This window comes from Typopeltis vanoorti, chromosome 17 (genome assembly GCF_054136105.1).
Source record: "Typopeltis vanoorti isolate ZY-2024b chromosome 17, IOZ_Tvanoo_1.0, whole genome shotgun sequence".
NCBI lineage: Eukaryota > Metazoa > Arthropoda > Arachnida > Uropygi > Thelyphonidae > Typopeltis > Typopeltis vanoorti.
Window position 1 is genome coordinate 38,165,035 of NC_143565.1, and position 17,732 is coordinate 38,182,766.

General features: G+C 36.1%; 1 protein-coding gene across 1 annotated transcript in view; it reads right to left on the reverse strand.

Moving 5' to 3' along the window:
* LOC150097301 (uncharacterized) overlaps positions 1-17,732 on the reverse strand; it is a 178,898-nt gene that overhangs the window by 71,849 nt on the left and 89,317 nt on the right. The window contains exon 7 of the mRNA XM_090407640.1: positions 9,269-9,502. Within this exon, the coding sequence (XP_090263766.1) occupies positions 9,269-9,502 (234 nt within the window). The remainder of the gene's footprint in view (positions 1-9,268; positions 9,503-17,732) is intronic.

Below are 17,732 nucleotides of genomic sequence, written 5' to 3' on the forward strand. Positions count from 1 at the left end.
TCTTGAAACTGATGTGTGTGTGATGGAGGAAACAGAGTTTCTTGTCAAACACAAGTCCCAAGAACTAGACTTCTACCACAATGGGGATTAAAGTTAATCATATGAGTTCTGGGTTGGGATGAAGGCCATGTCTGGCAAAAATGCACACAAATTCTCTTCTGATATGAATCTATCTGCAAGGCACCCATTTTGAAAGATGTTCAATGGCTTACTGCAACAGTCTTTCTATGACTCTCATTATTACATGAATGACAGAAGGTGGTAAAGTCATCCACATAAAGGGCATTACAGGTGGAAGAATTTTAGTTAAGTTAACCTTGATTGCAAAAAGTGTGACACTTAAAATTGAACCTTACGGGACTCGCTCCTTTTGGGTGTACAGTCAGGAAAGAGCAGTTCTCACTTGAACTTGGAAGATTTGGTTGGATAAAGAGTTCTTGATAAAAAGAGGGAAATTCTCTCTCTCTGAGACCAAAATTGTAGCTCTTTCAATATTCCAAACCTCCAAGCAGTGTTATATACTTTTTCCATATCAAAGAAAACCTATACTAAGTGCATTTTAGGAAGGAATCTCCAATGGATGCTTCCAGCTGAACTAGATGATCAATTATAGAATCATATTTAGAGAAGCCAGATTGTGTTCTGGGAAAAAAAAAGGCTGTTAATCTCCAGAAAACATAAAATATGCAAGTTAACTATTTTTTTCAGAATTTTGCAAAGGCAGTCAGTCAGAACATTTGGACAATAATAGTTCATTGGGATTTTCGATCCTTTCCCTGACTTAGGAAAGGCAATAATAATATACTTTTGCCAGGTGTCTGGAAACCCATTCTTAGTGAGGCAGTTGATCTATGGCTGATGACAACAGTTGTTTGACCATCTTATGAAGGATGTTATCTGGTAGATTAGTTGGGTAATATTTAAGCAAAACAGTTTTCATTCCTTCTTTTGTGAACAGCCTGCTGTATTCTTCAGTACCATTCGAAGAAAACAGAATTTTTTCTTTTCTGCATTTTTTTTTTGGCAAAGAATTCGAGGAGGGGAAGGGAATAGGCAGACACTTCTGATGTTTCAGCAAAAATCTTCCTGAGTGTGTCGCAAACTGTGCATGCATATGCTTCAAGGACAGAGAACTCATGGGTGGTGTATCTGTCATTCCTTTTCTGGATTTTATTCCATATCTTACTCAGGCTCAAGCATACGAGGGTGGTCTGAAACGTTCTCGGCTTTGACCATAGATGGCAACACTATCGGCAACAATTTTTTTTCTAAGTTGGTACATCTGTCATAAGCATCCATGTGAAATTGCAAGTCATTCTTTATACAGCTGTCTGAAGCAAAAGTGTTGTCCGTATCTCTTGAAATGGATAAAATTGAGTATCGTGCGGTGATAAAATTCTTTGTAAAAGAAGGCTTAACGCCAAAAGAAATTCATTCGAAGTTCATAAAAGTTTATGGACACAGGTTTCCTTCATTTTCGACGATTAAGAAATGGGCTGCCGAGTTTAAATGTGGCCATAGCCTTGATGATCCATGTGAAGGATGTTCAAAAAGTGTAACAACACCACAAATCACTGATCAAGTGCACGATATGGAATTGGATGACTGGCGAGTCAAAGCACATAAAATTGCTAAGACTATAGGCATTTTAAAAGAATGTGTAGGATATATTTTGCATGAAGAATTGCAAATGAAAAAGTTTGTGCAAGATGGGTGCCGCGCTTGCTTACAGAAGATCAAAAATGCACTTGCATGAAAATCTCTGAACAGCGCTTGGAGCATTTTAACGAGAATAAAACTGATTTTGTGCATCAATTTATTACTATGGATTCACCATTACACACCAGAATCCAAACAGCAGTAAAAACAGTGGACAGAAGCCGGTTGCACCAAAGAAGACAAAGTCGGTTACACCAGCAGGAAAGGTCATGGCATCAGTTTTGGGATGCTAAAGGCATTTTGTTTATTAATTATCTTGAAAAGGGTAAAACAATAACCAGGGAATATTATTCCGATCTTTTAACCAGACTAGATGAAAAAATTCATGAGTAAAGACCCGGTTTGCAGAAGAAAAAAAATCATCTTTCATCAGGACAATGCCCACAAAGATGTTTTGGCAATGGGAAAATTAAGGGATCTGCACTATGAATTGTTGGAACATCCACCCTATTCCCCAGATTTTGCTCCCTCTGACTTCAATCTCTTCCCAAAACCAAACCTCTTCCTCGCTGGTCAGTGTTTTTCTTCGAATTAAGAGGTGATTGCAGTTATAGAGGGGTATTTTGCAGATCTTATTGAGAATCACTACAGGATGGGACAATGGTGCTGGAGCATAGCTGGAATAAATGTATTAGTCTTAAGGGAGATTATGTTTAAAAATAAAAATAATTTTGAAATTATAAATTCATTTTTTCATTGTTAGGCTGAGAACTTTTGAGACCACCCTCGTATTTGAAAGCAATGAGGTTTGTTGTTGTGGGGTATCTACAGAAGATACTTCATGCTTTCTTCTGAGCTTCTCTGGTTGCTGTGCAATCGTCATTCCACCATGATGACTTAAGGGAATATGAAAATCATTTAGGAATTGCAGTTGATGCTGCTTGTGTAATATACTCTGTAACTTGGATCACGGACAGGAGATGAACTGACTGTCAGAGAATTAAATTCTGCTCAAGTAGAGAGGGTGGGACAGTCAGCTTGCTCAATTTTTCATTGTGATATCTGTGATATACTACATGGTTGCAAATGAAAAAAAAAAAAAAAAAAAAAAAAAGAGGTGAATATCACAAGAAAATTATCACTCCCAAATAGGGTTGTTTCCAACTTTCCATTTGAATAGTGGGAAGCGGGAGGGTCAGCAGACAGTTTGAGTAGACATGTGGAAGAAGGTGATTCCAGTGTTCGAGTGGGAGAGATTGTTGCTGTTGAGTATATGCTCAACAATTCTTCCTATGATGTTTGTTTGGGTAGTACCCAAACAAACATCATACAATCTTTGCCTTCTGATAAATGATGCACTGCTCTGTTTTTTTTTTATTTTTTGGATTTCCTTTTCATCCTTCCACCTTTGACATGCTCAGGAATATTCTGGGGGGTCTCCCTCACAGAGTTCATTGTGGTGTTTTGCTCTTAGTCTTCATTTTCATGATCTTTACTACCACATCATGCACAGATGGCAAAGCCACAACAGGCAGTTCAAGAATGATATTTCTGACATTTAAAGCAGAACAAAGGCTTTGGGATATAGAGGCTTATTAGGCAGCCAAAATAACCTGCTTTGATAGATGTTGGTGGTTTTGTTGCTTTGAAGATGAAGTATGATGTTCCTGGTTACCATCTCTATGCATGAAAATTCTTCTTTGGCTGTCACTCCTTGTTCCTTCAGTTCAGAGCAGATTTCCTTATCAAAAACATTGGAGAGGTCCCACTCTGATATTATGCCTCCATAAAAGTTTAAGGGATTTTTTGTTTGTGTATGTGTGTGTGTGGGAGGGGGGGGTAACTGTAACTGGTATTCCAGTTACAGTTAAATTTTTTGGATTACATCACTGCTGCTGCATCAAATGTAGCCAGCTTTTTCTCAGATTCCTCCATCAATGCTGGAATGCCCCAGGATTCTGTACTCTCACTCACATTCCTCCTTCATTTCAATAACCTTCTCTCTCTGACTTCAAATCCTATTCAGAGCTTTGCCACCAAGAGTATTCTTCATCATTCAATAAACTCTGTAGTACTCTAATGTTAGATGTCTGAAGACCTTTCATAACCAATGACTTAAATACTGATCTCCTTAACATCATCAAATGAGGCGAAGACAACTTAGTAAATTTCAATTCTAAAAAAACTCAAGCTTACCTTATTACCTGCAAGAAAAATCCTACCTCATCCCCTCTCAATGTTGATAATTTTCCAGTTTCCTTTCAAGATCAGCTTTCTCTTCTTGGGTTGATTGGCTGTCACATCCAGTTTATGCTGGCATAAACGTATTACTTACATAGTCTCCTTAGCCCATAAAAAGCTTAGTGTTCTTTTCTGTTTTAAACATTACTTCTCTTCCTCTCAACTCCTAATACTTTATAAGTCTCAGATCTGATCAACCTTGGAGTACTGTTCCCAAATTTGAGGTGGAGCTTTCAAGAATTCCTCCATAAGAATTCTTGATAATATTCAAAAGAGGGCAATCCACTTAACAGACGGCCCTTTCCCTCACAGACTTCCTTCAGTCATTTTATCATAGGCACTCTGTTTTAGTGCTGTGCCTTTTCTATAGGAACTTTCATGAGCATTGCTCCTCTGAACTGACTGCTACCATTCTACCACTTTCTTCCAACCATGTAGGAAATAGAGCAGCCACTGGCCAACACCTATATGCTGTTCAGCTCCAAACACACTGAACTAACTTCTCATCAGCTTCCTTCATTCCATCCATTCTATTCTTTGGAACAATCTCCCCTCCCCCCAATACTATTTATTATTATTATTATTAATAACCGAGAGACTTCTAGGGAGTAAGGGACTCATGTAGGGAGGCCATATATTACATGCACCAGCTATCATATTCATTCTTGAATTCATTTACACTGCTTGCACACATAACATCATAGCAATCCATTCCAATCATGCACTACCCTATGAGAGAAAAATCTAGCCCTAACTCCCCCCCCCCACACACACAGTGGCATTCTCAGTTTCCAAGGAAGCCCTATTGACCTTTACCCCACCTCCATAATAAAATGAAAAATTCCATCAACCAAAATCCTGTATGACCCTTTCAGAAGTTTGTTAGTCTCAATCATATCACCCCTCTTTCTGCTGTTTGCTAGTGTCTGCAGACTACAAATTCTAAATCTGTCTTCATAATCAGTATTCCATAATCCTGATATCATTTTTAACAGTCTCCCTTGCACTCTCTCTCTCTCTCTCGCTCTTCCCACTGTATCAGAATCACAACGGAAACTAGTAACGGAAACAATAGTCCAAGTGAGATCTATCAAGGCCTTGTAAAGAGGCAAAATGACATCCTTATCTTTACATGTGAAGGTTCATTTCAACATTACAATTATCTTTTGAGTTGTATTTGCCATCAACTTCCTGTTTACTAACAATCCAAGATCCCTAGCCTCATCAGTTTCTTCTGGCATAATCCCACCAATATAATACAACGTTTGATATTTAATCAAGCCAAAGTGCATGACTTCGCATTTACTGACGTTGAACTGACATCCATTTTCCCATGCTCACAATTCCAGCCTATTCAAATCATTCTGCAAGAACTGCATATCAGCAGCATTCCTGATTACCCTACTTATCTTGGCATCATCAACAAATAGTTATACTGTATGTTGCCTGTCAACTCCTTCCCAATATCATTAATGTACAGAATGAATAACAGTGACCAAGAACTGATCCTTGTGGCACACCACTAGTTACCTTAAATCTCGCAGACTCAAATCCCCCCATATTCTCCAATTTATGCAAAAGTCTTACATGCTGTATTCTATCAAAAGTCTCAGCAAAATCCAAAAGTATCATGGTATAACGGATAGATAATAATGGGTAGACTAGAAAAAATATGGAACAATAAAATATTAAGTGAAGAACTCAAACTAAAGATATATAAAATAATGATAATTCCCACAGCACTTTATGGCTCAAAATGCTGATGATGCTAAGAAAAAAATAAATGGATTAACTCAATGCTTTTGAGATGAAATGCCTATCAATAAAGCAATGGACAGAAAGAAAAACAAATGAAAAAAGTCAGAGAAGAACTTAACTTTAAGGAAACAATAATTATAACACTAAAAAAGAGCCTACTAAGCTGGTTTGGACATATTTCAAGAATGAACCCAGAAAGACTACCAAACATATTATTAAATGTCAGAATTGAAGGACAGTCCAGCAGAGGAAGACCATGAAAAAGATGGATCAACAAGATAAAAGAAAGCACTCACTTAAACTCCATAACAGAACTACACTAAAAGACAGCAGACAGAAAGAAATGACAAAAATTTGTCCTTGAGGAACTCACCCTGCCACAAGCAGAAGAGGAACATATACAATAAATTAAACTACTAAAAACTATTATACATGTATAATTTATAAGATGGTAAACATTGATGGACTGTAAAAATTTAAAAATAGGGTGACAGTCTGATAACATCTGCTTGAGTGTATAAAGACTGTGCTTTTTACAAAATGAGGGAAGTTGATTGAAATATGACTCAAGATTAGGGGTGGGAGTAACAAGGTGAGATGGTTCGACTGAGAGTCGTCTTCCCTAGGAAGATCTTGATTCATCATATTCTATCCCTCTCCTTTCCCCTAAAAATATTCTTATCTTTCACCTTCTTCCCAAATTCATAGCCCACCCTTGGAAACTTGGGTTTTAAATTCAAATACCTGCAATTCTCCCACATCTCTCTATTTCCACATTTTCACTTCACCCTTCCTTTCTGTCAAACTTCAGCAGTGGTATATAAATGTTTATTACTATACACCTGATGCTGCTCCTAAAACATCCAAGAATACCCTACAAAAGGTATGTCCAAAATTATTCCTTCCTTATATTCTTCATGATCTATGTCTTTAAAATATCAATAATATCCTAAAAATTTTAATAAAAAGCTAATGACATTATAAAAAAGGATGCTTTTAAAGAAAAATAAGCAAAATAGCCATAAAAATTAACATTCCATTATTTTTTTTTATTAGTTGATTTTCTGAAGTGGAGTGAGCACATACTGATTTTTCTTTTATGCATTATTGATAGACTACAACTAAATCATACCATTCAGTGATGTTGTAGTTATGAGAAGGTGAGATTGACATATACTGACCCCTTTATTTGTAGTATATTGCTTCCTCACCTCCAGGTACAGGATGCAGTGCTCAGTTTTTATTTTTTGGAATTCATTTTGACCCTTCCACATTTAGCATACTTGAGAGTAAGTATGGTGATCTCCCTCACAATTAGGGTATTTTAGTGTCTTGCTCTTACGGTCCTTGTTCTCATGGTCTTCACTGCCATATAACTGGGCAATTTAAATATCTGACTTTTGCAGAGGTTGTTGGTTTGCATGTGTTAAAAGAAATAATGATGTTCCTGGGAACCAGGTGACCATCCCTACTTATGAGTATTCTCCTCATGCTGTCACTCCTTGGTTTTCCATTTCGGAGCAGATCTCATCATCTTGGATATCAAGGAGGTTGCTGTCACACTCCAATATATCACTCCTTAAGAATAATTCAAAGTTTTTGTGTGGGAGGATGTAAGTGTGATTGGTATTCCCCAATAGATGTTGCATGGAGATGCTGTGATTGAGTCTATGTTATTGTTGTATGATTCTGCCAACCTCCTCCTCTGGATAAAGAAGGGGTTGGTATTTTTTGGTGGCATTTTTCCAAGTGTGCATTTGCCAATTGAGTGTAATATTAAGAGCATTAATATTGTTGTTGCTGATGTCTCTGATGTTTTCTGTTTCTTGTTTTTAGTTTCCTGTTAATGTTGGAATGGTTTTTCTGAACATGGTCAGAACTTACTGAGAGTCGATGATATACAAGAGGATGAAAAATTATTCATACTCGAAGAGAGTTCGATTTAGTGCCAGAGCTCCTCACCCACCAAGAAAGAGCCACACATGGATGTCCACTCTCTGGCAAGCAATGACTGGGCTCGGGAGTAGAATGCCAGGGCTACCCTGTACACTATACTGGCACCACAGCAAGCCTTGGGGCCCTGTACCCAAACCAAGGGGAAAATTAAATAAGCTAAGCTGTGACAGAACAGGTAAAAATAATCAAGAGAAAGGCAGTCGGGAATATAGATCAATACTTGTGGTAGAAAAATCTATTTAAAATATGAAATGTGGAAGACAGCCAGAATACACAATTTTCAACCAGAAATATAAAAATATAAAATGTTTTTCAGTGCATAATTCAGGCCTGATTGAAGATGAAATTCAAAATGACTGGAGAAGAGCTCTCATAGTGCATATCTATAAAAGAAGGAAATAAAAGCAAGTGAAAATTACAGAATTTCTTTACTAAGAAATTTTTTTTACTGCAGTTAAAATTTATGCAAGCATACTTGAGAGTAAAAAAAAAATTGTGAAAGAGAAATTCTGGGGAAGAACAAAATTAGTTCCAGCCAAATAGAGATTGTTGGGATCAAATTTTTACTTGAAAACAAATCTCTGAGAAATCGTGGGAATATAATAAATATCTCTACGTCAGTTTTGTAGTTCTGGAAAAAGCATGCAATACAGTATCAAGAGGGAGAAAAAAAGAAGCTACTCAGAACACAAATGTGTGTGTAAAGGGACATCTCACACACACACACACACACACACACACACACAGTATATTTCAGTTGTAAGTCAGCAGTTTGAATTGAATGAAGCACAGGAAGATGACTAATATGAAATCAGCCAAACAAGAATGCGGCAAATACCATCTTCACAGTTGTTCTTTTATATGAATTACATAATGAAGGAACATAGCATTTAACCTGATGATAAAATCAGAAATATTCTGCTCAGCTCTTTAATAATTACTGTACTAAATTTTTGGAATGAAAATCAGCAATAAAAAGAGAAACTATGAATACAGAAACCAACTGCATTCTCAATGGAAGTAAAACTTTTCAGCTAATTAAGCACAATTTTTAGTGAATGCTTTTTTTCAAAATTAAAAACCATGAAAAACAATAAATCTAATCTCTAAATATTACAGACTTCAGTTATGCCAAAAATGATTGAAAACACTAAGAGGACATATGACAAACATCCAGTTTGCAATGTGTGGCTTGTTCTTTTATATTTTCATAGTGCTAATGGTTTACTTTAAGCTTCATTTCTTGCATTATGTAATTCACACTCAGATCCTAAACAAGTTACAGAGCAGCAAAACTTGAGGATCATATTATACTGTTCAACTTCCTTTTTGTAGTTTTCTTTAATGAATTAAAATTCCATTTTCTTTGTTAATTAGTATATTTGATTCTCACCAAAGTGTCTCAACTAAAGCCCCATAGGTGCAATGCTATATGTTCAAAGCAATTCACTACAGCATACTAACCTGTGGATCTAATGAATTTGCTATAGTGAGAATCGACTGTAGCCTACTGCATTTTTTTAAATGAAAAAAATCCATTTTCTTATTAGTAAAAAAGAATCAATTTTTAATTTATGTATTTATTGTGCATTAGCCTTCTTCTGTTTAATGAAAGTGACAATGCAAAAACTGTTGGTAAAAATGGATTACTCACCATACATAAAAAGTTTCTTTGCTGCATGCAAATAAAGACCTTGGAAGTCCTAATACTACACCAAGCGAAATGATTTTGTTAGAAACATACCCTAATAGTTCAGATTCCAGATTTATACTTTCCATTGTTTGTATAGCAAAGTGATGAAATGTCACATGAGATCTGTCACTGCTGGTATATGCTATAGCACAACTCATGTTATCCAAAGAACACATTTGAAGAGATTTCGTTTCTCTGAAATTAAAGTTTTAATATTAAAAAAGATATAAAAAATAAATGAATAAATTATGTATAACAGAAAAAGTCTGTTTAAACTGATCTCCAAAATCAACAGTTTTTATAAAACTTCAATGAAATATCTTAAAATTTAAACTGAAATTTGTTTATTTTTTTTATCAGTTGCACTCACTAAGAGATCCCAAGACCTATGACATGACAGTGGCAAGTGGTTAGAGAGAAGACAGTCTGGCAGTGTGTTTTTCTGAACAGCTGAGGGTTGTAATTATTGGGAAAACAGTATAAGAAAGACTGCTCCTTGGGGAAAAATGGAATTTGTTGGTGTTCCTTGAAGAGCTGCGAATTGTAATCAGTGACGTGCTGGAACCAGCTCATGCAAAGGCAATTGTTAAATTTTTTAAGAATTCTGAGAGCCAGTTGTTAAACCAACAATGGCTATAAATTGTAAAGTGGCATGCACTTCAATCCACAATGGTTAGTGGATTGAAATGCATGATCATTTGGGTGATCAGCTTGTATATGGTGACATGGAAAATTCAGCTGAGGTGCTTATTTCAGCACCCTGTGTGTACTTCCTTTCCACCATCCCCCTTCCCCTATAGGGCTGCCTGTGTAGAGACTATCTCCACTAGAAATTTTACAGTATTATTTTTTGACAAACACCTGCTTAATTTTTCCTGGGCTGCTTCTTCAAGGTAATGACATTATGCTCAATGTCTGTCAAAGATTTCATGTTTCTAGAATTGTCATGAACCTAATAAGGTTGCTACCCTAAGAAGAATAAGTGACCCAGGTAAAATTAGGTGGATGTCTGCTGATAATGAAATTCATAGATACTTTCAGAAAGTTGTAATTCTCAAAAAGGAGAATTCCAGAAAGGACAGGGGGTGAGAAATAGTTTAACAAGAGATCACTTATTGGATTTAATTACGATCAATTTATTGGAAAAAAGAGTTAATGGATTAGGATGCAACTCCATTTGTCAAATCATGGTTGAATTGCAACCAAAGATTGGCTATGAATACAACAGGATGGAAAAAGTCAACAAAAATGTTTTGTGAGAATCAATGAGCTATGTAGAAATCACAAAAAAAAAAAAAGAATATTTTATTATTGTTTGAAATTTTTGCATTCAGATTGTTGTAAATGTATTTTTTTTTTCTTTCTTTTTTTTTTTTTTTTTTAGCAAGCACACCCCTGGTTGTAGTCACTGGAGAAAATATGAGGAAGACTATTACAAAGAGCATATATATATATATATGGAATGAAGGAGAAGTTGGTTCAATAAGTTTGAAGCTGAACTGTATATGGACATTGACCAGCAACTATACATGTTTATATATGATTAGAAGAAAGTGAACGATGGTAGTAGTTAGTTCAGTGGAGCAGAATCCATGGAAAAGTGAAATGAAGGAAATCAGGGTAAGAGGGGTAGTTATTAAGTGAATAGTTCCTCCTCTGAATACAATCAAGCATTCAGAGGGAGGTGTTAGATGTGCCACCTCAAATGTGAGAACAATATTCTAAGGTCAGGCAGATTTGAGATTTATAAAGTGTCAAGAGTTGTGCAGAACAAAAAGAATATAAAGTTTTTTTTTTGGATGTTGAAGAGGCTATGAATGTGATGATTTTGTGTCAGGACAGGCTAGATGTGAATGCCAATTCAAGAAGAGAAAATTAATCTTGGCTGGCAAGCAGAATATTATCAAAAGTAGCAAAGAGTGGTCTTTCTTTCAAGAGATGAGACAGGATTACATTTTGGTGGTATTAAACTCATCAGGTTATCTTCATTCCACTTGATAATGGCAAGGATTTGTTTAGGACAATGGGACATTTGTTTAGGACAACTCAAAGCTTGCCATCCGCCAAGCTATGAATAGGATTGGATGCCAGGAGTGAGTGAGTGAGAGAGATCATTGACGCAGAGGAGGAAGATGTAGGTAAAAGCAGAGAGCCATCGGATTCTAATGCACACTGTAAAATCTGATGAAAGGAATCCGTCTATCATGACATGCAATGAATGACCAGACTGTAAGAAGGTGGCAATCCACTCCAAAATACAAAGCTTAGGAGAAATACCACAAGATGGCAACTTGGTAAGAAGGCCACAATATCAGACTCAATCAAATTCCTTGGAAATATCAAAACTGATCGTTTAAGTTTCTCCAAACTTTCCCAAGGCTGGTATCCAAAAACAAGCAAGGTGAACTAGGAGATCTGATGTGGGGTTAGAAGTGGAATCCATGCTGGTGATTGCTAAGTAACTGGCAAGCCTCTAAGTAGTGAAGTTGGCTACTGATGATTTTTTCGATTATTTTTTAAGAGTACTGAAGTCAGAGCAATAGGAATATAGTTTGATGGTTGACTTTTAATTCCCCCCCTTTTTTTTTTTCTTTTTTGGAAGTGACTGGTAAAGGCTTGCTTTCAAGCTGTTGGATAGATGCCAGATGACTATGACAACTTGTAGAGGCAACACAAAATAGGTGTTAGTTCTGGAACACGAGCTTTTAGTACAACTAGAGAATATCATCAGGACCAGAAGACTTGATAGCATGAAGACTATTGAGTATTTTTTCTGATGTCATTTTGACAAAAGATTGAAAGGGACATAGTTTGTGGAATAGTGGAAGATTTGCTTTGGTAATCTAAACAAGAGTTAGAGCAAAAGTCTGATGCAAAGAGGTCTGAGTCTGCCTTATACCTTTAGAAGGCAGCCATTGTTACATTAGGATGTAACAATGTGAGAGAGAGATGGAAACATGAAAGGGCAGAAGTTACATCCCATGGCCTTGTCAAGGAATCAGAAGACTTGACTGCGGAGGAAAGTGGTGCATCTGGCCTTTATAAAGTCTGTTTCGGATTTACTGGTGATTTTTTTTGCAGCTGTTATGTAAAGTTTAGTCTGGAGACTGGATAAGAATGGAGCTTTTTGCCTTCAGTCATTGGAAAGTGCTGAATTTTTTATTAGGATTGCTTTAGAACCAAGGCTTGGATAAGGATCAAGGGCTTAGTGGAGAGAGGAATAAAGGCACTTATCCCAGCAAGAATAACTTTGGTTATTAGCCAGAACAAGTGCCATGATCAGAAGAGTGGAAGCAATAATCAGACCATGGCATAGAAATTCCACAGTTCATCCCCACTGGCACCATTGTAGTGCTATAAGATATGACACTGAAATTAAGTGGAAGAGGAACAATCAGTAGAAAAGGAAACAAGAACAAAGTTATGGGGTCAAACTTGGAGGGAGAGCTAGTTAAAAAAATTCTGGGACACTAGGAGAATGATAGTGTATGATGTCGAGAAATTGAACAACTGGCCATTATGAGCCAGCAATACATAATATACAGTCTCTCAAGATGAAGTCAACCCTATTCTCATGGTATGGCCTATTTCCATTAAAGGGGCTCTCTGATGATAATGAGTATGTGAAGTGGTTGTTGCCATGTTCCTAGAATAAAGGTTCTAATTCTTGTACAGAGGCTTATACGCTGGTTAAACATGATAACTAATAATTAAGGAATTGACAGCATACACTAGAAATATAAATTAAATCAACTTTAATATATACTTTCCGATATTTCGGCAACGTCACGTTGCCATCTTTTTGGGAACTTAAAATAAAGACAAGTGCACGCAAGTACTACATAACAGCAAATGAGAAACGAAGCGAGGAAGCTACCGTTTTCTTAAAGTCCTGATGGTGTCCCCTGACGGGCTATATTGGTAGTTCTTGGCATTTGGGCTGAAGTTCTTCTGATAAATGTTTCCCAAATTTGGGGCAGTCTCATGCATCCAAATTTGTTGAGGTTTGGCATGTTCCTAAGGGCTGAGGCTGATTCCATGAATAGTCTTTCATATTTGAACTTGCTGCGGTGTATTACTGTGGCTTTCTTCCACCTTATTCTGTGGCGAGTATCCAGAGCATGGTCTGCAAGCCCAGAGTGGCTGTACTGATGAAAGTAAAGGTTCTAGTTTCTGCTCTCTCCCACTTCCCTGCCTCACCAACTTTCTACATGTGAGTGAGTGATACTAATCAAGGTCATGCAAAACATACTGTAGAGATACAGTACCTCCAACATCTTTGAGAGTACAGCAGTAAAGCAGTTCCACAGGCTGGCCACCAGTTAGTGTATTGGACCAAACCAGATGGTAACAAGATTTTTAGGAGGTTTCCACAAGTGGTGCATAATCTCATTGCCATCTACACTGCCAGGTCTGGAGGGAGGCTGTGTAATGGTATGCATGGGAGCACTGTTAAGTCACATTATGGTTTTGAGACTGGATGCTCACTGTATGGGCAACATATTCAAGAGTATTTTTCTCAAACTGCATGTTCTCTTTTTCTCTTCACCTTTAAATATTACATATGAAACTAAGCCTGAATAAGTATAGTGTCTTTGTGGTAAAACTAAAAAATAAATCCCCCCTCCAAAACTGGAAAAACTTCTTTCATATTCACTTCACCAACATTCATAGCATCAACAATAACTTAAAATGATGTGCATTATCACCTTCAGTGATTCAAATCTAATGTTGAAGGGAGGAAATGTGATATGGCAAGATGTAAGTGGAATTTATACAGTTGCTCTGGTTATTATTTATTCATGTGAGGTTCCCCCCTGTTCCTCGACTGCCCCTTAGGACTGGTCGAGCCCTCTTAATGAGAGATTAAATCAGGGCTGGTTTGCTGATTGCGGGATGAAAAACCTCAGATAATCTAAGGGGGACCCTACTGTCCACACCCAAGACCAGCTAACTTGGCTACGGCTGAGAAAGATCCTAGGACACTCCTTCCCCAGGTATATGGTTGCGAAGCATATAGCCACTAGGCTAACCACGTGGACAGTTGCTCTGGTAAGAGTATAGGAAGATATATCCATAACCTAGGTAGACACCCTGTCTCCAATTGGGGAAAGTGACCATGTAGTCTTGTTCTGGGAAGTTGCTAAACATGTGAATTTTGAATAATAAATACCAGGTTTTAACTCGTATACGTTTTTTTTTATTTATACTAGATGTATTTTCTCTACATTTTCACTCTCTATATGGCTAACAGAATCTTCAGGAGGTTTCTTAATATAAGTAAAAAAACTGAAAAAATAAAAAAATAAACATTTTCCAACAGCTGCTAATATCTATAAATTGAAAAGACTAGAATGATAGTTTAGAATGAGTATCATTGTTGTTTATGAGATACTTGTGCCATGAGAGCTTTCTTTAAATTAACAAGAAAAACACATGGAATAAGTAATACTATTTATTTAAGGCTATATATTTCAGTCTGAATATTACAGGTTATCATCAGTAGCGACAATAGTTAATTACAAAGTAGAACACGAACAACGAATTGATTTGAAAAAGTAAGAACCACATGATGTTATACATAAAACAATACAATTGTATAACTGAGGAAATATTGCAATATTAATTATTCATTAGCTACTAAAAAAATTATTGATGTATGATTAAAATAAGACTTTCCCATATCTTAGATAGAGAGAAGCAGCTGTTTCAATTTATGCTTGGTCGGTGAAGTAAGGTCTCAGCACTTTCTTTAAACAAGCATTCAAATTTATACAAACATTGATGAAGTGTGTTTCAGACCATAAGATGTTGTGGTCTGTATCTATTCTGTGCTGTGCCAAGTCTGATTTTCAGATTTACTGTTGCTAATATAAGATTGGTGTTCTTGTATTCTCTTTTCTACACAGCATTCAGTTTGTCCAAAGTAAGAATGATGACAATCATATGAAATTTGGAAGACACCAAGGAGAGCTAGAGGAGACCGTTCATAGGAAGAAAAGTAGCCATTAAATTGTATTTCTTAAGAATTTTGGCAATGGGTTCTGAGATGCCAGAAATGTATAGGATTGGAACTCAATGTACTGTTTTCCCTGTTATTTGAGCTAGGATTATAAGAATTAAAAAGCTGTTTCGTGGTCCTTTCTAAGAGGCCAATGAGTTTCATATTGTTTCATGTTCAAGAGTTCCTGCTGTAACAGATGAGGTGTAGACCAAATAGAGCACATCACAAAAAACAGCAGTAATTAATTCACCTGATGGTGAGCAGAGAAGTAGAATATCTAAAAAGGACAATGTTGTCTTTTTCCATTTCCATAGTAAATTTTTAACTTTTATAGTGAACAAATGTTTAGAGAGGCACTTGAGGATGTAGAAGAAGGAATAAAAATAAATGGAAGAATCATTAACAACTTAAGATATGCGGATGATGTAGTAGTGATGGCAGAAAGTGAAAATGGGTTACAACAAATTATTCAAAGAATTGAAAACTCTTGTAAAGAGTATGGACTAAGAATTAACACAAAAAAGACCAAGATAATGATAATGGGAAGAAAAATAGGAGATAATGTAAAAATAAGATGTGGAGGAAAGATTTTAGAAGTGGAAAGATTTCAATATTTAGGTAGTTGGATCTCAGAGAAAGGAACTTCAGAGTTGGACGTTAGAAATAGAATAGGCAAAGCTAAATCAGCATTTATGGAAATGAAGAGAATTTTAATAAACAAGAACACTAAAATAGGCATTAGAATTGGAATAGTTAAAGCAACAGTTTGGAGTATTGCAAGTTATGGAAGTGAGTCATGGACACTAAGAAAGAGAGATATGGAAAGAATTAATGCATTGGAAATGTGGTGTTATAGAAAGATGGAAAAGATTAGCTATACAGAAAGAATATCAAATCAAGACGTTTTAAGACGAGTTGGGATGGAAAGAACACTGTTAAAGAATATTATGCAAAGAAAGACTAGATTTGCAGGACATCTTCTGAGAGGTTCTTCGGGACACCTGACAAGAACTATATTACAAGGGAAAGTTGAGGGGAAGAGAAGACGTGGAAGACCAACTAGAGAGTGGTTTAATGACATCGTGGAATGGACTGGTTTAAGAATGATAGAAGCAACAGACAGAGAGAAATGGAGAAGAGCTGCTCATCTGCTGCAACCCTCTTGCTAGAGGATACTACCGGACGATGACGATAGTAAATTTAATTTGTGATATAAGCTCATCATATTTCTACTTTTATTAGTTGCAGTTCTACTATCAGTAGATATGTCTCTTCTCCCATATCCTATTCTGTTTATTCTCCCTGAAAATAGAATACCCATATACCTTCTGTTGCTGTATCATCCTCCACCAAGCAAATCTAATGCCAATTCACATTTGGCAAAGAACTACTTGAATAAATGTTTTCCTCATTCCCATCAAGTTCTTAAATTTAAAAAAATTTCCTTTCCTTTTTTTTTTTTTTAAATTGTTTATTTATTTTTTTTAAAATCAAGAATTACAACTCTATAAACTAATATGCATTTATAAACATGTACATCAATTTATAAATTGAAGAATTAAAAATTCCTGTTACTACATCCATTTTGAAGGATAATTGGAGTTTTCTGTAACAAAACAAAATGTCACTATTTATCAATTCAAATTGTGCTTCAGCATAACATTGTTACTGTGATGTGTATGGCACATTGAGAAACAACACCATATAGTACTGTGTCAGCCATCTTAGAGATCAAAAGTGAGATTAGTGTCATGAATTCTTGGATTGCATAAGTTTTATCAACTACAAAATTTTTGCTCTCTAGTTGTATGGATGATGTGAATCTTGGTCCAATTTGAGAATATCTGATATCATATTATTTCCAGTGTAAATCACAAAGAGAAAAGACTAAGATGTCATTCAGGTATAGGCTTTTTATGTCCTGTTCCTAAAAGACTAAGAAAAACTGTTTATTCAATCATTTTCTGTAATCTATAGCACATAATCATCAGATAATTAAGAGGTACATTTGAAAAATACCTGTATTAACAGACTGATTCATAAAACAAACTGCCATACATAGAATAATCATTAAATTTAATATCTCAGCAAACACTGTAGTGAGATAGTAAACACGTCTCATTGTTGAGCAGTGCTATCTAATGTCTATCATAACCTTATACAAAGCTTTTTTTCATTTTTTGGTCTTTAATGTAGGCTGACCAATAGTAATGTGCATAAATTCACAGCAGCAGCTGAATGATATACTGTCCAACACAATGCAACATTATAAATTAAAGATACCAAAACTATACTTGGTTTAATCCATTATCCAAGTGTAAGCAAACAAAGTTTGCACCTGAAGTATCTTTCAGGACTGGGACAACTCGTGGCAAAGGTGGCCTAAGTTCTCATCACTTGCCTCAGTATCCCATAATGCAA